Raw genomic sequence first — 15,850 nt, 5'->3', positions numbered from 1 at the left:
CTTCACCCATTTGATTTACACCATTACAAAATTCTACTAACCAAAAATGCATTTTCTTAACATTGGTTTAACAAATACCTCCATCAAAGTTCTAACTGTTAAGGTCCAGTTCAAATGATCAAAGTAGGGGGTGCTCCATTATGACAAAATTCATAAAGACGTTTATTTTGGGTCAGTTCACTGGGTCACTATAGAGATCACAATTATTTTACAGGAATACTTGTTTACGTTGGACAAATCATGTATTTATTGAACTTTGAAAATCATCTATTTTTCTAGGTGGATTATTTTGCTTTCCTTTTTATTGTCTAACTAGGCTCTCTATCAGTCATATTGGCTCCAGATTAACCAAACACACCAACAGGATTTAATGAGGCTGTGGTTGGTAGACTCTTGGACCCTCTGTGGAGCATTTATTTGTATTACATCACTCTGGTTCACTTGAAAGCAGAATGTATTTATGTATTACACTTCAGTAAAAGACAGGATAGGGGTCTATGTGGAGATAAAGTCATTAACATGGGGGTGTCAAGGATATCTTGCTTTTATGAGGGTCACCTGATACAGGCATGTGTTTTATGGTTTTGTTTGTTCTACTTTATTCAGCTCAATGTAACCCACTCTAGGAAGGAAGTGTGCAAACATTTAAGATCTATAGGAGCATAGAAGTATATTGTTTGTTGTGTATTTGTTGCCTTACTCATCACTCAGTAACAGGCACATATTACAAAGTATTACTAAACAGTTTAAAGAGCTGGAGAAGTCAGGGCAGTACTCACAGTCTGTGGGGCAGTAAGGGAGGAGAGAAGCAGCGGAGGGATATCTGGAAGAGAAGCCGGTCACCTTTCACCAGATCTCCGCCCCACACTGTGAACTGAGCGCGCTCTGAGAGGAACAGACGATAGCTAACAGTTAAACAATCGACTCTACATTTCTTTGTTACGCTTAATGTTTGAATCTTTTTAAGACCTTGATACAATCACATTGGTGTGTGGGACTCACCTTTACTGGCCTCTGCTGACTGACTGTTCAACCTGTCCATCAAACAAAGAGCACAAATAACATGTTGATTAGGGCAATTAGTGCTTAGAGGTTTATTTGAAAGTATTTAGTTTGAGTGTCTTCATTTAAACGTCGGGAGACCCTCAATATGCATCTGCTTATTAAGTGTTTCTGGATATTTTTATTTAGAATCATTCAATATGTTCACTTGTTTAAAACAATTGCATTTTAACTTTAACTAGATCTCCATACCTGATGGGGGCCAGAGGTTTGCTGGGAAGTGAAGAGTCTTTTCCTTTAAACAGGAAGGAGATGACGGCGTACGGACAGACCTGACGAGGGCGTGGCCGCAGCTCGTCAAAGGAATACTCGTAGAAGTATTGCTGAAAACCATAAAAAGAACAACAGTGTTCAAAGCTCAATTCAGTTCAAGGCACCTAAAGCCCTCACGCACCAAGCCACAGTACCACCAGGTGTTTCATGTGACACATTTACATCTGAGATTTAAAACACGATTAAGTTCCAATGTGAACATTACTTAAGAGCCTTATACAGGGTATAATATGCAGGAATCCTGAAGTCAAATGTAATACCTTTTAAGACCTTTTTCAAGACCCTTCCCATACATTTTAAGACCTCATCGCCACTTCGAGTTCTAACCGGTTACATTGGCAACACACTTTACCTCACATTTACTATCAGCATTGATTGTAAGATAGCACAACTAAACAGTTTATGATAACTCCTTATCATAATTCAGATAAAACAAAGCACAAGACAATGAATTGTGTGACCAACCCAATGCAAGGTTTATTAGAAAAAGAAACCATTAGAAAGTAGTATTTGGTTTAGGCATTGTTCCCAAGAGATAAAACAGACAGACTACTGAAGCCTCCTCTCCACATGAACTTCAACCTCTCTGTCAAGGTCAGGTTTAATGCAGTATGCTGCTTTTTTGCTTCTGTAGACACACTTTGTGCTCTTTCATTCCAGTAAAACTCCTCAGAAACCATTAGAAACCAGTATTTGACCAATAAACAAAACAATTGACAAAACTTTGAACTATGAAATATATTAAACTTTGGTGAGCTTCAGCGGGGTAATGCCATATAGGAGCTCCCTCACAAATACCCAGGGGTTAAATTGGGCCGGGGGCTTAGCCCTCGCACATTTGTCATATGTTTACAAAAAACGGATATATATGTTAAGACTTTTCTCGTTCTTAATATAGACTATATTTAGGGTCGATATTTGTTGACTTTACTTTAAAATAGCAGATCTCTGTGACCGGATATAGTTTGGCTTAGTGAACGTGTGTCTCTTCCTTGGAGGAGCAGCATCGCCCGGACTCCGCTGCTCCTCCGCGGCTCCTCCGTGCAGAGAGTCTGCACTGCAGCGGTGTGTGTCAGCGACGTGCAGTCAGACGGAGCAAGGCAACGAAACTTAAAATAAGAAGCAGCATTTGACGGCACGCTATGAATGGGGCCGACTTGAGGGGGTTTCCCGACATGTCGTTGCAGTAAATTAAAGGGTGTTTCATGTTTTCGTTGCTGTGGACCTTCTTAATACCTTGGAAAATGCCGTTTAATACTTTTTAATACCTTGGAAAATGCCGTTTAATACTTTTTAATAGCCTTAATTTTCGCTAAATTGATTTATCAACTTTTAATACTTTTTAAGACCCCGCGGACACCCTGCTTATAACAACGGAAAAAGCAGTTAAAAGCATTAACATAATTATTGTAACTGTCCAACAGATGAAATTTGATGTATCATTTGTATGAAAATATTTCTGTCCAAGTGTGTGTGTTTTTACCTGTGTGAGTTCCAAGGCGCGGTAGGAGGAGAGCGATGTGACTTTGCTGGCGTTCTTGGAGGTGTGGCTGTCGAAGCGAGGCGTTGGATCTAAAAGGTTTTTCATGTTTTCATAGATGCTCTTCACTTTACCCTAAAATAAAAAAAACAGATACAAATCCAAAGGTCAAAAAACTGATTATTACCATTTTGATCACTTTTTTATTTGAAACAAGACTTAACACCAAGATCAGCTAATAGCATTATTTATAGCAGATTTTGTGTCCAAAATCATTCACCATAAAGTTCACTAGTGTGTTCAAATGTCAGGACTAATATTATTAGTATACTCGTGAAACCCTAAGTATTTTCGTTAACCCCAAACGCAGCATAACAAAAAAAGGTTTGATGGCTAACCCCCCACATACAAACGGGGGTTACAATGAACAGATGAATTTGACCGAAGCATTCTTTTTTTCTCAAATGTTCTGAAGATCATCATTTGATTTGTGAATTATTTTGACCTAGATAATCGTAAACAACAGATAATGGAACAGCTGCTATTAGAGATATTTTTCTGTCCAAAGATTTGGTTAATAAGACCTACCTTTTTGAATACACGTATCTGATGTTTTTCATGTAGTCATGCTGGGGTAGGTAAAGTATTTGTGTAGATATGTGTTTATGCAAGGCTCTACACTGACAATGGCAACCAAATGCTTGGAAAACAACTAAAATGTATCCACCTGGTTGGATATCTCTAAAGGGAGGTTGGGTGTCTGACTGATGAGGCAAACTTTTGGTGACTCAAAAATACAGGCGTGAGAAAGCTATTTGAATTTGAGTTATTTTATTATCAGTAAGGTCAAAGCCAGACAGATGATGTGGCAAAGCTCGGGAGACTCATTCCCTCTTCTATTTTTTTCAGTGTTTTGAAAAAGGTGTGAGGCAAGGGACGAGGTATGAGGCGATTAATCCAAGAGTGTGTTATCGGCATTTTGTTTTTGTGGTGTTTTGTTTTTGTGGTGCACAGGCTGTTTTGTTTGCATCATCTTTGGGTTGGCGTGAACCAAAAACAGAGCATCAATATATGAGGCTCGTTTGAGATGAGCGAGACCGACGCAGACCTGCGCAATTGCGACCGCCGTCTTGCTAGTGCGTTGCATGATGGTTAGTCATTTTGTCCGACTTGCTCTGGAGGCTCGACTACATGAGATGTTGAAATCTCGCGGGACAAAGACGCCCGCAGACTTGAGAGCGAGGCGGAGCAGTTTCTCTCCACGAGCTGCAGAAGCGAAATGCTTGATGGGAAACGACTCGCTGGTATCTCGAGCTGAGCGCTCATTGGTGGTTTTTACCCCGTGCTGGAGATGAAACTCTCCATTGGCTCTGCAACAGTTTGTTGTTGTTGAGTGTCAGTTTTACGTCGCCACTTCCATTCACATTTTTCATCATTGTTCCACAATGTTTATCAACATGAAATTAATATCTATATATTTTATACTGTACTTGCACTGCTTACCGTTTTCATACTTTATATATCTTAGCATATTCATACAACACACTGTTAATACTGCTCATAGGCTACTGTGTATATAGTGTATTCATACCCCTCACTGTTTATTCATCATTCAATTCATTCTATATTTTATTCTGTAGATTGTGTACATTACTTTTCACTTCACTGCTTTTTGCACTCCTGGTTAGAAGCTAAACTGCATTTCGTTATCTCAGTACCTGTAATCTGTGCAATAACAATAAAGTTGAATCTAATCTTGAGCAGGAACAAATGTATTTACTTAGTACATATCTGACATTAACGATTAAACACATTTGTGCATTCTTTATAAATGCAAACTGGTCAAGACCACTGACGGAAGTAGTTTTGAAAAGTATATGGTTCTGTCTTTCACATGTAGGATTCAACCCCCCTTGTATTGATTTGTTTTCAAGTGAACAGACACTTGAGTCATTAATTTGTAGTGATATAATAATTGTGGGATTTCTATTGCATCCACTTCATCTGCAACGAAGAACGCCAACGCAATTTCCGCCATTGCAAACCGAGTCAAGCCGACTCCGAGCTGTCCGACTTCAGGCGAGTTTTTTGAGACCTCCCGCGGCTGCAATCGGCTATTCTCGTCTACTTTCGAGGCGAGACACAGCTCATCTCAAACAAGCCTTTTGACTCCAGATCCAACTTCATCTGTACATCCCTATAGGAGTTATCTATCAGTCTGTATAAGTTTATGTCTACTCATTTTGGTTAGTTTTTCTTGTATATCTTCTATATAGACTCCTGCATTTACTTGGTCACTTACAAAATTCTCTGCATTATTGAGCTTATTGTATTTTATTCTTTTTCTGACATGTTTATAGTTGACTTCATCTGCATTACTTGCACATTGGTCTGCAACGTAATCTAACACTATTTTTATTCTAATCTATTCTACTCTGTTTCTTCTTGCACTATTTTTAATTTTGGTAATCTGTTGTTTTATGTCCTATATAACTATGTTGCAATGTTGGAGGAGCTTGGGACTTAAGATTTTCATTTCTACACTGTAGCTACTGTACATATGACATAAAGCCTTTGAATCTTTATCGACATGAAAACAAAATAGATAGAGAAAAAAACATTTGCATTGCAACAAAGCAGGAAGCAGAAACTTCTCACTCGTTTCCTGTGTCTGACATGATTTACCTTCATCACTTTGAAGATGACGATATCCCCTGTGAACCCAGGATTTATGGGGTTGACTTGAAGCAGGTCTGAATATTTGGACAGATACACTCCTAGAGACACACACAGGAAGAACACAAATAAAATCACAGGTTCATTTCCTTTCATCTTACACCAACTTGTGGGCAAAAAGAAGGTTGATTCTACAAAAGGGTAGATTTTAGTGTTGGATGTGTTCACCAATGGAAGTTACAAATAACAATGAAACAGAGAATAAGCTGGGAATTCAAAATAAGCAGATAAAAAAATGGTTAAAACTGTGACTCCTACCTTTGGTGGGGTTTCCCAGCACTGTGATCCAACACTGACCCACCTGCAGCCCCTTCTCACACAGCGCAGGCAGCTACAACACACAAACAATTCAGAAAAGGGAGAAATTAGATTGATAGAATGGGATAAATATCGATCTTAACGATAAAGCTTGTAAGAGACAAGGATTTTCTTGTTCAGATAGTTTCCTATTCCTTTCCTAAAAACATGTGCATTTGGAGTTATTGCTTTTAAATAAGTGTACAGTTATCATAATGGTCAAAGTGGATTTTCATTGTGATTTAAATGCAGTATTATTATAATTTTTCTTGTAATTGTGTACTGTTACTTTAGGTACATGCTATGTCCATATCCTGTCAGTCATCAAGTATAAAAACCACAACGACTTAAACAAAAAAAAGACAGGAAGTTGTGTGTAATGTTAACAGCAGACTGATCTGAAGACTTTGAGAGAGATGTGTGGTGTGACTTCAGACAGTGTTAATCTCACTTTAGCATTTTCAGCCAACATGAAGCAGTAGCTCTCCTCCAGCTCCTTGTCCGTCCTTCCATCAGCCTTCATCTCCTTTCTCTTCTCCACAAACTGAAACACGCACCAACACAATCCATCAATATACAACCAGAGTACCATAGAAAACCTTAGTAAATGATTGAAGCATATCTTAGTTTGTGTTAATTCCTAATTTCTTGGTTAAAGACAAATCATTACTTCATGGTCCAATTTTATTTTCAAGACAATATATTCATCATCACTTTTACTACAAGAGCAAGGCTAGTCTAGTTATATGGCATATTCAAACAAAAAACGTGACAAAAATGTATAAGAATTATCACACAGTGCATAAGAAAAACATTATAAAACATTTAAATCTATTCCTTTTAGACATTTGAGATCAGATATAAAACACTTAAAGAGCAACTTGCAGGTCAGAGACCCCAGTGAATAAATGTGTAGGAAAATGATGTACACTAGATTTTCAAAAAAATATACATAAATATACACTACAGTGACATCTGGCGTCGTTTTTGTAAGAAATGTTTACTTCCGCATAAAAAAAGACCACCCGCGTGTGACGTCACATCAGGGAGAGCGGCCGGTCTAACGTATTAATAAACATGGTTCACAATGTTAGTTTTGACACAGAAGAGGTTGAAAATGTATATTCGTATGCATATGACGGACCACAACCTTATAATTATGAGCCTGCTAGGCGTCCAAGAGACCAGGAGCAGCCAAGGATTAGAAGGAATAACGGCCATCGGAGAGAAATGGAGCTGTGGTGTGAGGAGAACCAGTGGAGAACAGGGCAGCTGTCTTGGGGAGACTCCCGATTTCCTCCCGGGGTCATATTTATCCCGCATTTCTCCCGATTTCTGACTAAATCTGATTAGTGAGTCACGACCCGTTTCATTCTAACATAACGCTCCAAATGTTACCGTTTCCACTCGGACTTCAATACAGCTACACCATTGTTTGGTTTCCATGGTAACGCGTCTCTTTAGTAGCGCGCGCAACTGAAAGTCTGAGAGGGTATTCAGGAGGAAGATAGTCACAGAAAACAGAACAAGAATGGACAACTCTACCCTCTGCTCACTCCTTTCCTGTACATTAAACTATACAGGTCCAGCCCACACATATGACAGCGCAGTTGCTCCATCAATCCATCTCTTCTTTTTTCCTGCCCAATACGCTCTTGTTTGACAAGCTGAACGTTGACTGGTGTTTGACTGAAATAAGCGCACTTCTTTTGAACACACTGTGAAAAGTTCCAGTTATTAACTCCGGTATTTACAAAGCTGTCATCTCCACATTTGGAGAAAGTTACAAGCCGTTTGACAGCAGCAAATCTGCATAATTCACAGAAGGCTTGTTTAGTGGTTTTGCAAAGAATTAACCACTCTCTGTTTTTGTACCATTCTGCATTGAAGTACCTTTCTCTTTGCCCAAATAAGCTTTTATTTGCCCGTCTCAATGTCCCGACAACAAACCTCCATGCAGTCGGAAGCAGCCTGTTTCGGTTCAGCGCTGCCGGCGCCGGCGGTTTTGACAGTCTCTGCGGGTTGGGTTCACCTGGCTGCGCTGGTTCTGTGGTTGAAGGGCCAGGCTCCGGAGTTGTTGATGTGACATTCAAGTTGTTGAATTTCAATTTAGTTTGACTGTATTTTGTTTTCTTATGTGCCGGTTCTTCTGACATGTTTGCAAGAAAAAGGCCTTTAAAGTTTCCTCTTCTCTGGAATCCATCGATCTGATTGATTATTAGCGGTAGCCGTGTTATCTATGATTACTATACGCCTTACATTCATAATTTCAGCGGAAGGAGGGGAAGCGGCGCTGTGGAAGAGCAGAGTGGCGAGTGAGAGCTGTCATCTTCCCTTTACAAGCTTAAAAAATGCCTGTAGCTAATTGAGATTGAATATAACAATCAAAAATAACAAAATATACACAGCTAGATCAGATCGCGTTCTTTTTAGATGCGACTTCACTTTAGAGTAATGGGGAATTATTGAAACGGGATGTTTACAGTGTTCCGCGGGATCCGCTGCTGCGAAAATGTGGGGCAGGGCTGTAAAGTGGGGGCGCCAATGGCCCCCTGGCCCCCCTGCTTCCGGCGCCCTTGCTGACAGGACTGTTGATACTGATCCATAACAGAAACTAATGCGCAAGTATCAGCCGTATCTCGCGTTACCTAATGCAACTCCACACTACGTCTTTACGGTGCTGTGTACCAGAGGGGAGAGAGAGAGGAGCAAAGGGGGGGAGAGAGAGAGAGGAGCAAAGGGGGGAGAGAGATGTAATACGGTTTCCTGATAAACGTTTCATTTGATAGGTGGTTGTGTGGGAAATGCTGCAGGGGGTGGATGCACCTCGCACAACACACCCAGGAATGAAAGCTAGCTCCGGTCCTTTTCCTGTTAGGGAAACTGTGGACTCGATGTCCTGACAGGCCGGAGTTTGTGCAACAAATAGCTCACCATGATTAAAAATGGTGAAATGCAATGTAAAATTACCGAAAAAATACCAGCTCACTAAATCGCAACCGCTCAAACCAACTACAAACTACTACCGCGGATTGGGCAGAGAAGGAGTCCGAGAAATGTGCTCCCCCATGTGACGTAATATGACGCGTTTGACGTATGACGTTATAAAAAACGTTTTTAGTAGCAGAGCTCAAAACGGCTACTTTCCCCTCTGAATTCCTGCCCTTATGTCTCGTAAAACATATGAAATCCTGCATTAACTTTTTTTAAATTGTAATTTTCCGGCAAGGTTAAAGGTGGGGTAGGTAATTTTGGAGAAACCAGCCGGAGAAAATCTGCCACTTCCTTACAGAGCCCCTCCTCCAACACACACGAACGCGCACATGACCAATGAGGGCACGAGATAAGTTTGTGCACAGATGGAAGGCTGACAGGCAGGTAGGCCATCCAGTTATTTTAGCCGGGCCGGCTAAAATGATTGGTCGTGCTTTGTACAGTATTACGGCTTCCACAGATGACATTTTTTTATGGATTTTTTGTCAAAGCACTTAAGATATTCATTGCTATCGGGATGTTAAGAGCATTCCATGGAATATAACAAAAAGTGTATCTCGAGCCGGTTTCTCAAACTTACCTACCCCACCTTTAAGCATAAATGTAGTATAAAAAAAAACCTGCACGTTGCTCTTTAATATAGAATACAACACAGAGTGCTGTGTAAGATATTCAGTTAATGACTGAATAAAAGTCATATATTAATTTAACAGTTCAGCATTTTCTGTAATTTTTCAAACTAACTCAAACTATAAATCAGTAATCAAAATAGTGGACGATTACTGTTTTTCTCAGATTGACTTAAAAAGGCAATCCATTACATTATATCCATCATAAAAACTTTAGGACAAAGCACAAAAAGAAACGCATTGTAAAATGACATTCGAAGTATTCATTAAAGATCCAGAGAACAGTAATAAAATCAAGCTAAGAATAAAAGGTACAGTGCTGTGTAAGACATAAATAATTATGCGAGTTGACAAACTCCCCTATCTCTTGTACACAATTTAGTTGAAGGGTGCACATATTCTCCAAACATCGACCAGTAAACCGCACTAAAGCTACAGGACATATTTAAAGGGAAGTGCTCCTCCACACGTCTCACCTCCCTCTCCAGCAGCTCGCTGTGCACCAGCAGGGGTTTGCAGTAGGTGAAGCAGCCAGCCGAGCCGGTGTCGATGTAGCTGGAGGTCAGGATGGTCATCATGTCTTCGTACTCCCTGGACTCAGTGGAGACATCCTGGAACAGGGCTGAAGGAAAGAGGGTGGAAAATCTAGGATCAATATTTATATTATTATCTTTTCTGTTGAAATTACCATCTGTAGGGCCTTTTCCTGCCCTGTATATCCGTTGTTGTCTTTGGTATTTCCCTGTAATTTTCCATCGAAATAAACAACACAATGTTTTGTAGACTAGTGCTTCTAAAAACGCACTTTTATAAACAGGCTTTTGTGTGAATCCCTCCTGATGCACTTTTAAGTTATGTAAAGACTTGATCTGTTTGTAAATGCATCTCTGTTTATAGCTGTGTTTAGTTGTTTTTCTGTTGTCCTGCTCTTGTAATCTCTTTTATTTTTGCTGACATTTGGTTTTATGTATGCAAAGCACTAAAAATGGTTTTATATTATTGTATCATCAGCTCCTATGAAACTAAATTAAATATATATCACAATACTATTTTCCAATCGACTGACAATAATGGTTGCAAGATACACGCTTATTTCAACCGTCAATTTGTACCCAGTGTGGCCTACAGACAAATAAACAGACTCATCTGAGCTAATATTTAATTTCTGTAGTTGTTTTTTTACATCAGATTTGAAAGAAAATAAATAAATGTGCAGCACATGCTTTAATAATGTCGACCCTTTATGCATCTTTCAGGTAAGCCTCACCCACAAACAGATGGTTTGGGCATCTGGGAATCCCACAAAATAGTTGTTAGCCCCCTTCAATTACAACCTTTGAAGCCCTTTTTTGTGCTTAATAATTCTCAGGAGACCCAAAGAACCTGTGCAGCTGCCTCCTTCAGTGAGAGGGAGGGGGGGGGACTAAGCTGCAGCACCTACACCTGAGATTAGGAAGTGCAAACACTCATAAAAACGTAATAAAGCAAAAGAAGCAGGGGTGTGAGGAAATATCGATATACTTGATTAATGCGATGTTATGTTTTGTGCCACTGTACTGATTCTAGGGCTGGGCTATAGATCAATATATATTCTGTATCATCACACAAGACTAGATTTGCCTTGGTTTTGCATATTGTAATATTGCAAAAGTGTCTTCCTCATTGTAAAGGCTGTGTTACAATGAAGTGATGTTATTTTATAACTTTATAATTTGTCTTTACTCGTTAAGTCAATAAATCCATATTGCTGATGACTGATATATAGGCAGTTTACAAAATAGGTATGACAAAGTTGGATTTTACAGTGACTGTGATAAATGTAAATGAGGATCCCACTCTGAGTTGCATAAAAAAAAAGTGGATTATAGGATTTTTTGCATATGAATACGTTTTTCTATTTATACGACAGTGTTCCTATATTACGTTTTAAAAGAAGCATGATGACTTCCGGTCTGAGCGGAGCCATGTGAGTTTGCATTTCTCGAGCTCCTCGCCAGAATATTTATATTAGGCAACTACCTTTTACTACACTATATTCTAGTAACTTTAATCTAAGTTGTTCTTCCTTGCCTCCGTCCGATAGTTTCATTTGAAATATGTCGTCTTCCTCTCGCAAAAAGGCGACTGCTGCGCCGGATCCGAAAGCTAACAGTGCTAGCCCGGCTAAAGGTGCTGGGGCAGGGCCACTAGCGCAGCACAAGGTGATGAGTCCACCATTCTACAGGCTATTCAATCTCTCAGAGAAGACATGCTGAAATTGATGACAACGCCGAGATGCAGTCTAAAGAATTACGACGTGAAATAAGCAAACTGCGGGATGAGCTGAGATCCGCCATTGACCGCGTCAGCAGCCGCACCAAGGCTTTGGAGGACCGGGTCGAGAGCCTGGACACTGCCGCAACTGATCACTAGGACCTCATTACCACTCAAACGAGACGTGCAGCAGCTAAAGAAGACAATGAAAATCTTCTCTGACAGGAATGAGGACCTGGAGGCGCCGTCTAGGAGGTTCAACCTCCGCATCACCAGGGTACAAGAAAAACTGGAGGCAGGGAAGAACCCAACAGACTTTGTAGCTAAACTACTCCAGGAAACGCTGGGCTTAGAAAAAGAGCCACTACTAGACAGATCCCATCGCACTCTACGGGTACGGCCCCAGGAGGACCAGCCACCACGCGCCTTTGTGGTGAGATTTCACTATTACCGGGAGAAGGAGGCGATCCTCCGCAAGGCAGCCACGGCCACAGATCTGACAATGCCGCACAGAGACAGGATCAGAGTCTTCCCCGACTACACCCAAGCAGTCGTGAAGCAGAGAGCCGCCTTCAGGGATGTGAAAGACATGCTAAAAGGCTGTGATGGTATCAAATACAGACTGTGGTAAAGCGACACAGCTTCACAGAACCGGTTATGAAGAACGTAGCGGTGGCTAAACAGAGCGGCTAAGATGCTAGGTAAGCTGATTGACGGACTAACGCATCCTACACACGGTTCCGTTGCGAGCTTCAACGGAGACGTTGTCACGCTTTGCCAAACTGAATTGTGGTTCCGTTGCTTCGCTTTGCCTCCATTGCTTGCGGTGAAAGTTGAGAAAAGTTCAACTTTTCAAGCGTTGACGGAAGCGCCAGGAAATTAAATCATATGCCAGTACAAGCGCTAGCCAATCAAACGTGCTCTTTGTGTGTCCGGGGTGGGAGATTAATGTGATTGGTTGTTGGTCTTTAACCCCAAGCGCCAGACACGCCCACCGGCAAGCGTTGGAACCGTGTGTAGGTTACGTAATGCAGCTATAACAGGCGACGCTGGATAGCGGCGTTGACCTAGTCCCTTGTACGTATATGGGGCTGTGGGCTAGGGATTGCTACGAACGTTTGTGGTTTTCTTATTATGTAATTTAACCTGTTAAGCCCTGAGCCTGTTTTTCAGGTTTCAGGCTTGAAAATGACATGTCCAGAACAAATGACTATATCTTCACTTCTAAAAGGGGTCAATTAATATTTTTTCTCAAAGCAATGATAAACCTGTGAGTTGGATGTAGAAAAGTCAGAATCAATATAGATGTTTTTATTTTAAAGTAAATTCAGATTGAACATAGTAAAAGAATGTAAATTATAGTTTCCGTCCAAAACAACCCATTACTTATAGTGAAAACCACCCTTGAATGATGGGATAGTAGGGGTGTTGAAAATAATCGTTTCTACGATGCATTGCGCTGCGGACGATTCGGTATCGATGCAGTGACGGAAAATAATCGATTATAGCGTAGTAACGTTGCTTCCTGATTTTCCGGCCGCGGCTTTACTATAACGTTTTTTTTTCTGTCACTTTAATATCAAATCGGTCGGTGACGCAGAGATCAGGGAACAGACGTGACAGCGGCACCAAACACGGAGCAGTCTGCTTTATCCAGCAACACAAGAACACCAGTCCAGAACCAACAGCAGAAGGACCCGCTCTGAATCACTCCGTGTCGCTGCGGCTCAGAGACACAAGGATTTATGTTTTTCAAAAATAATCGCGTTACAATCATGTCAGGTTTTTGGTGGATTTAATTAAGTCTTGGATTGCATAGTATGAATGTCCTCTAGCAATTTTCAGACGATATATACGTGTGTAAAGTTTGTGAAGGCAGGAGGAAAAAAGCTTCCGCGATCACCGTCTCCTCTCCGTTCCTCCAAACCCCACCCCCTCCCTGAAAATAATGAGTGACAGGCTGATAGTGACCCGATAGAAACTTTATTATTCACTTAATCACTGATTGAGATATAATGAAGCTAACTTAATCTCATACATTCATGGGATTTATGTAACAGTAAGACAGAGAATGTAAGTGTGCACCCACATGCAGTATTTTTGTTTGTATATGCTATTGTAAATACTCCTGTTGTCTGCTGTGTTCAGACTCAAGTCCTGTGTGTGATGCCACATTCAGGACATTCAGTGTCCTTTTTTTAACAGAAGACCGTTGCTAGAAGCTGCAGCTAGACTGCAGAAGCATTAGTTTTTTGTTTTTGAGGATGGAACAACTTCACACTAGACCTATACAATTAATTTATTTTGGTTTATAAATTAATGTCAAGACATTTATGTTATTGATTTCTGAAGCACTTTCTAAATAATAAAAAGAGAGTTCATATGTATTTACTGCATGTATGCATTGATGAAAAATAAGCCATGTGCAGTAATATAGAAAATTGAGGATGCAACGCATTGGTATGAATCGTGATGCATCGTGATGCATCGGGATATCAAATTGAATCGAATCGTTGACAGGATAATCGTAATCGAATCGAATCGTGAGACCAGTGAAGATGCACAGCCCTATGGGATAGTAGACAAAAAGCTTTAGGAATCTAAACTACAACATATAATAAGTACCCTGTATCAAGATTGATGCAAAACAAGTGAAATTTGACCTTTTTAGAGAGGTTTAGAAAGAAAGAAAAACAATTCTGGGGTCATTTGGGTGTATTTGCCATATCTCTGGAACCCATCGGTCGATTTTGGTGATTGACACCACTTTTGAACTGTTAGAGCCAATAGAATCGAGGGGACGTTCCTAAATCCATCTAAACATTACCCATTGGTGAATGAGTGATGCGCAGCCAGCAAGCCCAAAACCGCAAACTGGCTTACAGCTCTCATAGCTCTCATAGCAGCTATATATGAAAACTCAGTTTTTTACCTAAATGTTATGATGGATTATCAGTAATCATTTCAAAGTGACACAGAGACATTGGATTAACCTTCAGCAGCGTTTTTATGCATTTTAATGCCCTTGAACACAACTTTGATTAGAAAACAGCAAAGGTAAGACGTATTTGCCGTTTTGGCACCGTAAAGCTAAGTTGTGTGTTGTCTGGTTTCGCCTTCGCTGCCACGAGTTTTGGTTGCAGTGATGATACTTATTGGAATCTGTGGAATCTCAGCTTTCATATGATATCTAGTTTGTGCAGATCCGATGAAGTATAAAATATTGCTACCGTGAGTTATGTGCCAAGTGCGTGAGCACTCTTTCGCTCAGTGCTAATTCAGACGCTCGGCGTTAGAGTTGTGTTTTGTTTCGGTAAAAATGGTTCATATCGTCAGTTAGCTACATTTCTTCCCGTTAAAGGTAGGGTAGGTAAGTTTGAGAAACTGGCTCGAGATCGCTAGAATTTGAAAATAAACAACCGGAGAAAATCTGCCACTTCCTTACAGAGCCCCTCCTCCAACACACACGAACGCGTACATGACCAATGAGGGCACGAGATAAGTTTGTGCACAGATGGAAGGCTGACAGGCAGGTAGGCCATCCAGTTATTTTAGCCGGGCCGGCTAAAATGATTGGTCGTACTTTTTACAGTACTACGGCTTCCACAGATGACATTTTTTTATGGATTTTTTGTCAAAGCACTTAAGATATTCATTGCTATCGGGATGTTAAGAGCATTCCATGGAATATAACAAAAAGTGTATCTCGAGCCGGTTTCTCAAACTTACCTACCCTACCTTTAAGTGGGTATGACACATTAATAGGTTGTTAAATGTTAAGAAGCCCTGAGACACAGTTTCGTGAATATTGTTGTGTTGTGCCCCTGCGGGTTAAGCCAGCTGGCGCTGTTCACACTAGCCCTCATTATAACACAGTCAGTTGGCTTACAGCCTGCTAGTTCAAACAACGGCTCTCCTATTCTCCTGGGGAGGTTCATGGTTTTCTTGCTTTACTTTACATTCAACAATCAATACTGGATGTTTGCATACTTTGTCCAAACTAGTTACTAAGTATGTTACTTTTACCGAGACCATATTATGAATGTTCAACTTGGAGGTTTGTTTAAATCTATTAGCACAAGGTTTATCTAACGCTATTGATGGTTCTGGCGGGGCTTGATCTCGC

General features: G+C 40.5%; 1 protein-coding gene across 1 annotated transcript in view; it reads right to left on the bottom strand.

Annotated features, from left to right (window-relative positions):
- tasora (transcription activation suppressor a) overlaps nucleotides 1–15,850 on the bottom strand; it is a 64,408-nt gene that overhangs the window by 27,565 nt on the left and 20,993 nt on the right. The window contains 8 exon segments of the mRNA XM_034149904.1: nucleotides 780–885; nucleotides 1,003–1,034; nucleotides 1,255–1,385; nucleotides 2,819–2,950; nucleotides 5,501–5,592; nucleotides 5,810–5,882; nucleotides 6,300–6,392; nucleotides 9,948–10,093. Of these exon segments, the coding sequence (XP_034005795.1) occupies nucleotides 780–885; nucleotides 1,003–1,034; nucleotides 1,255–1,385; nucleotides 2,819–2,950; nucleotides 5,501–5,592; nucleotides 5,810–5,882; nucleotides 6,300–6,392; nucleotides 9,948–10,093 (805 nt within the window).

Source organism: Trematomus bernacchii, unplaced genomic scaffold (genome assembly GCF_902827165.1).
Source record: "Trematomus bernacchii unplaced genomic scaffold, fTreBer1.1, whole genome shotgun sequence".
Classification (NCBI taxonomy): domain Eukaryota; kingdom Metazoa; phylum Chordata; class Actinopteri; order Perciformes; family Nototheniidae; genus Trematomus; species Trematomus bernacchii.
This window is presented reverse-complemented; position numbering and strand designations above follow the sequence as displayed.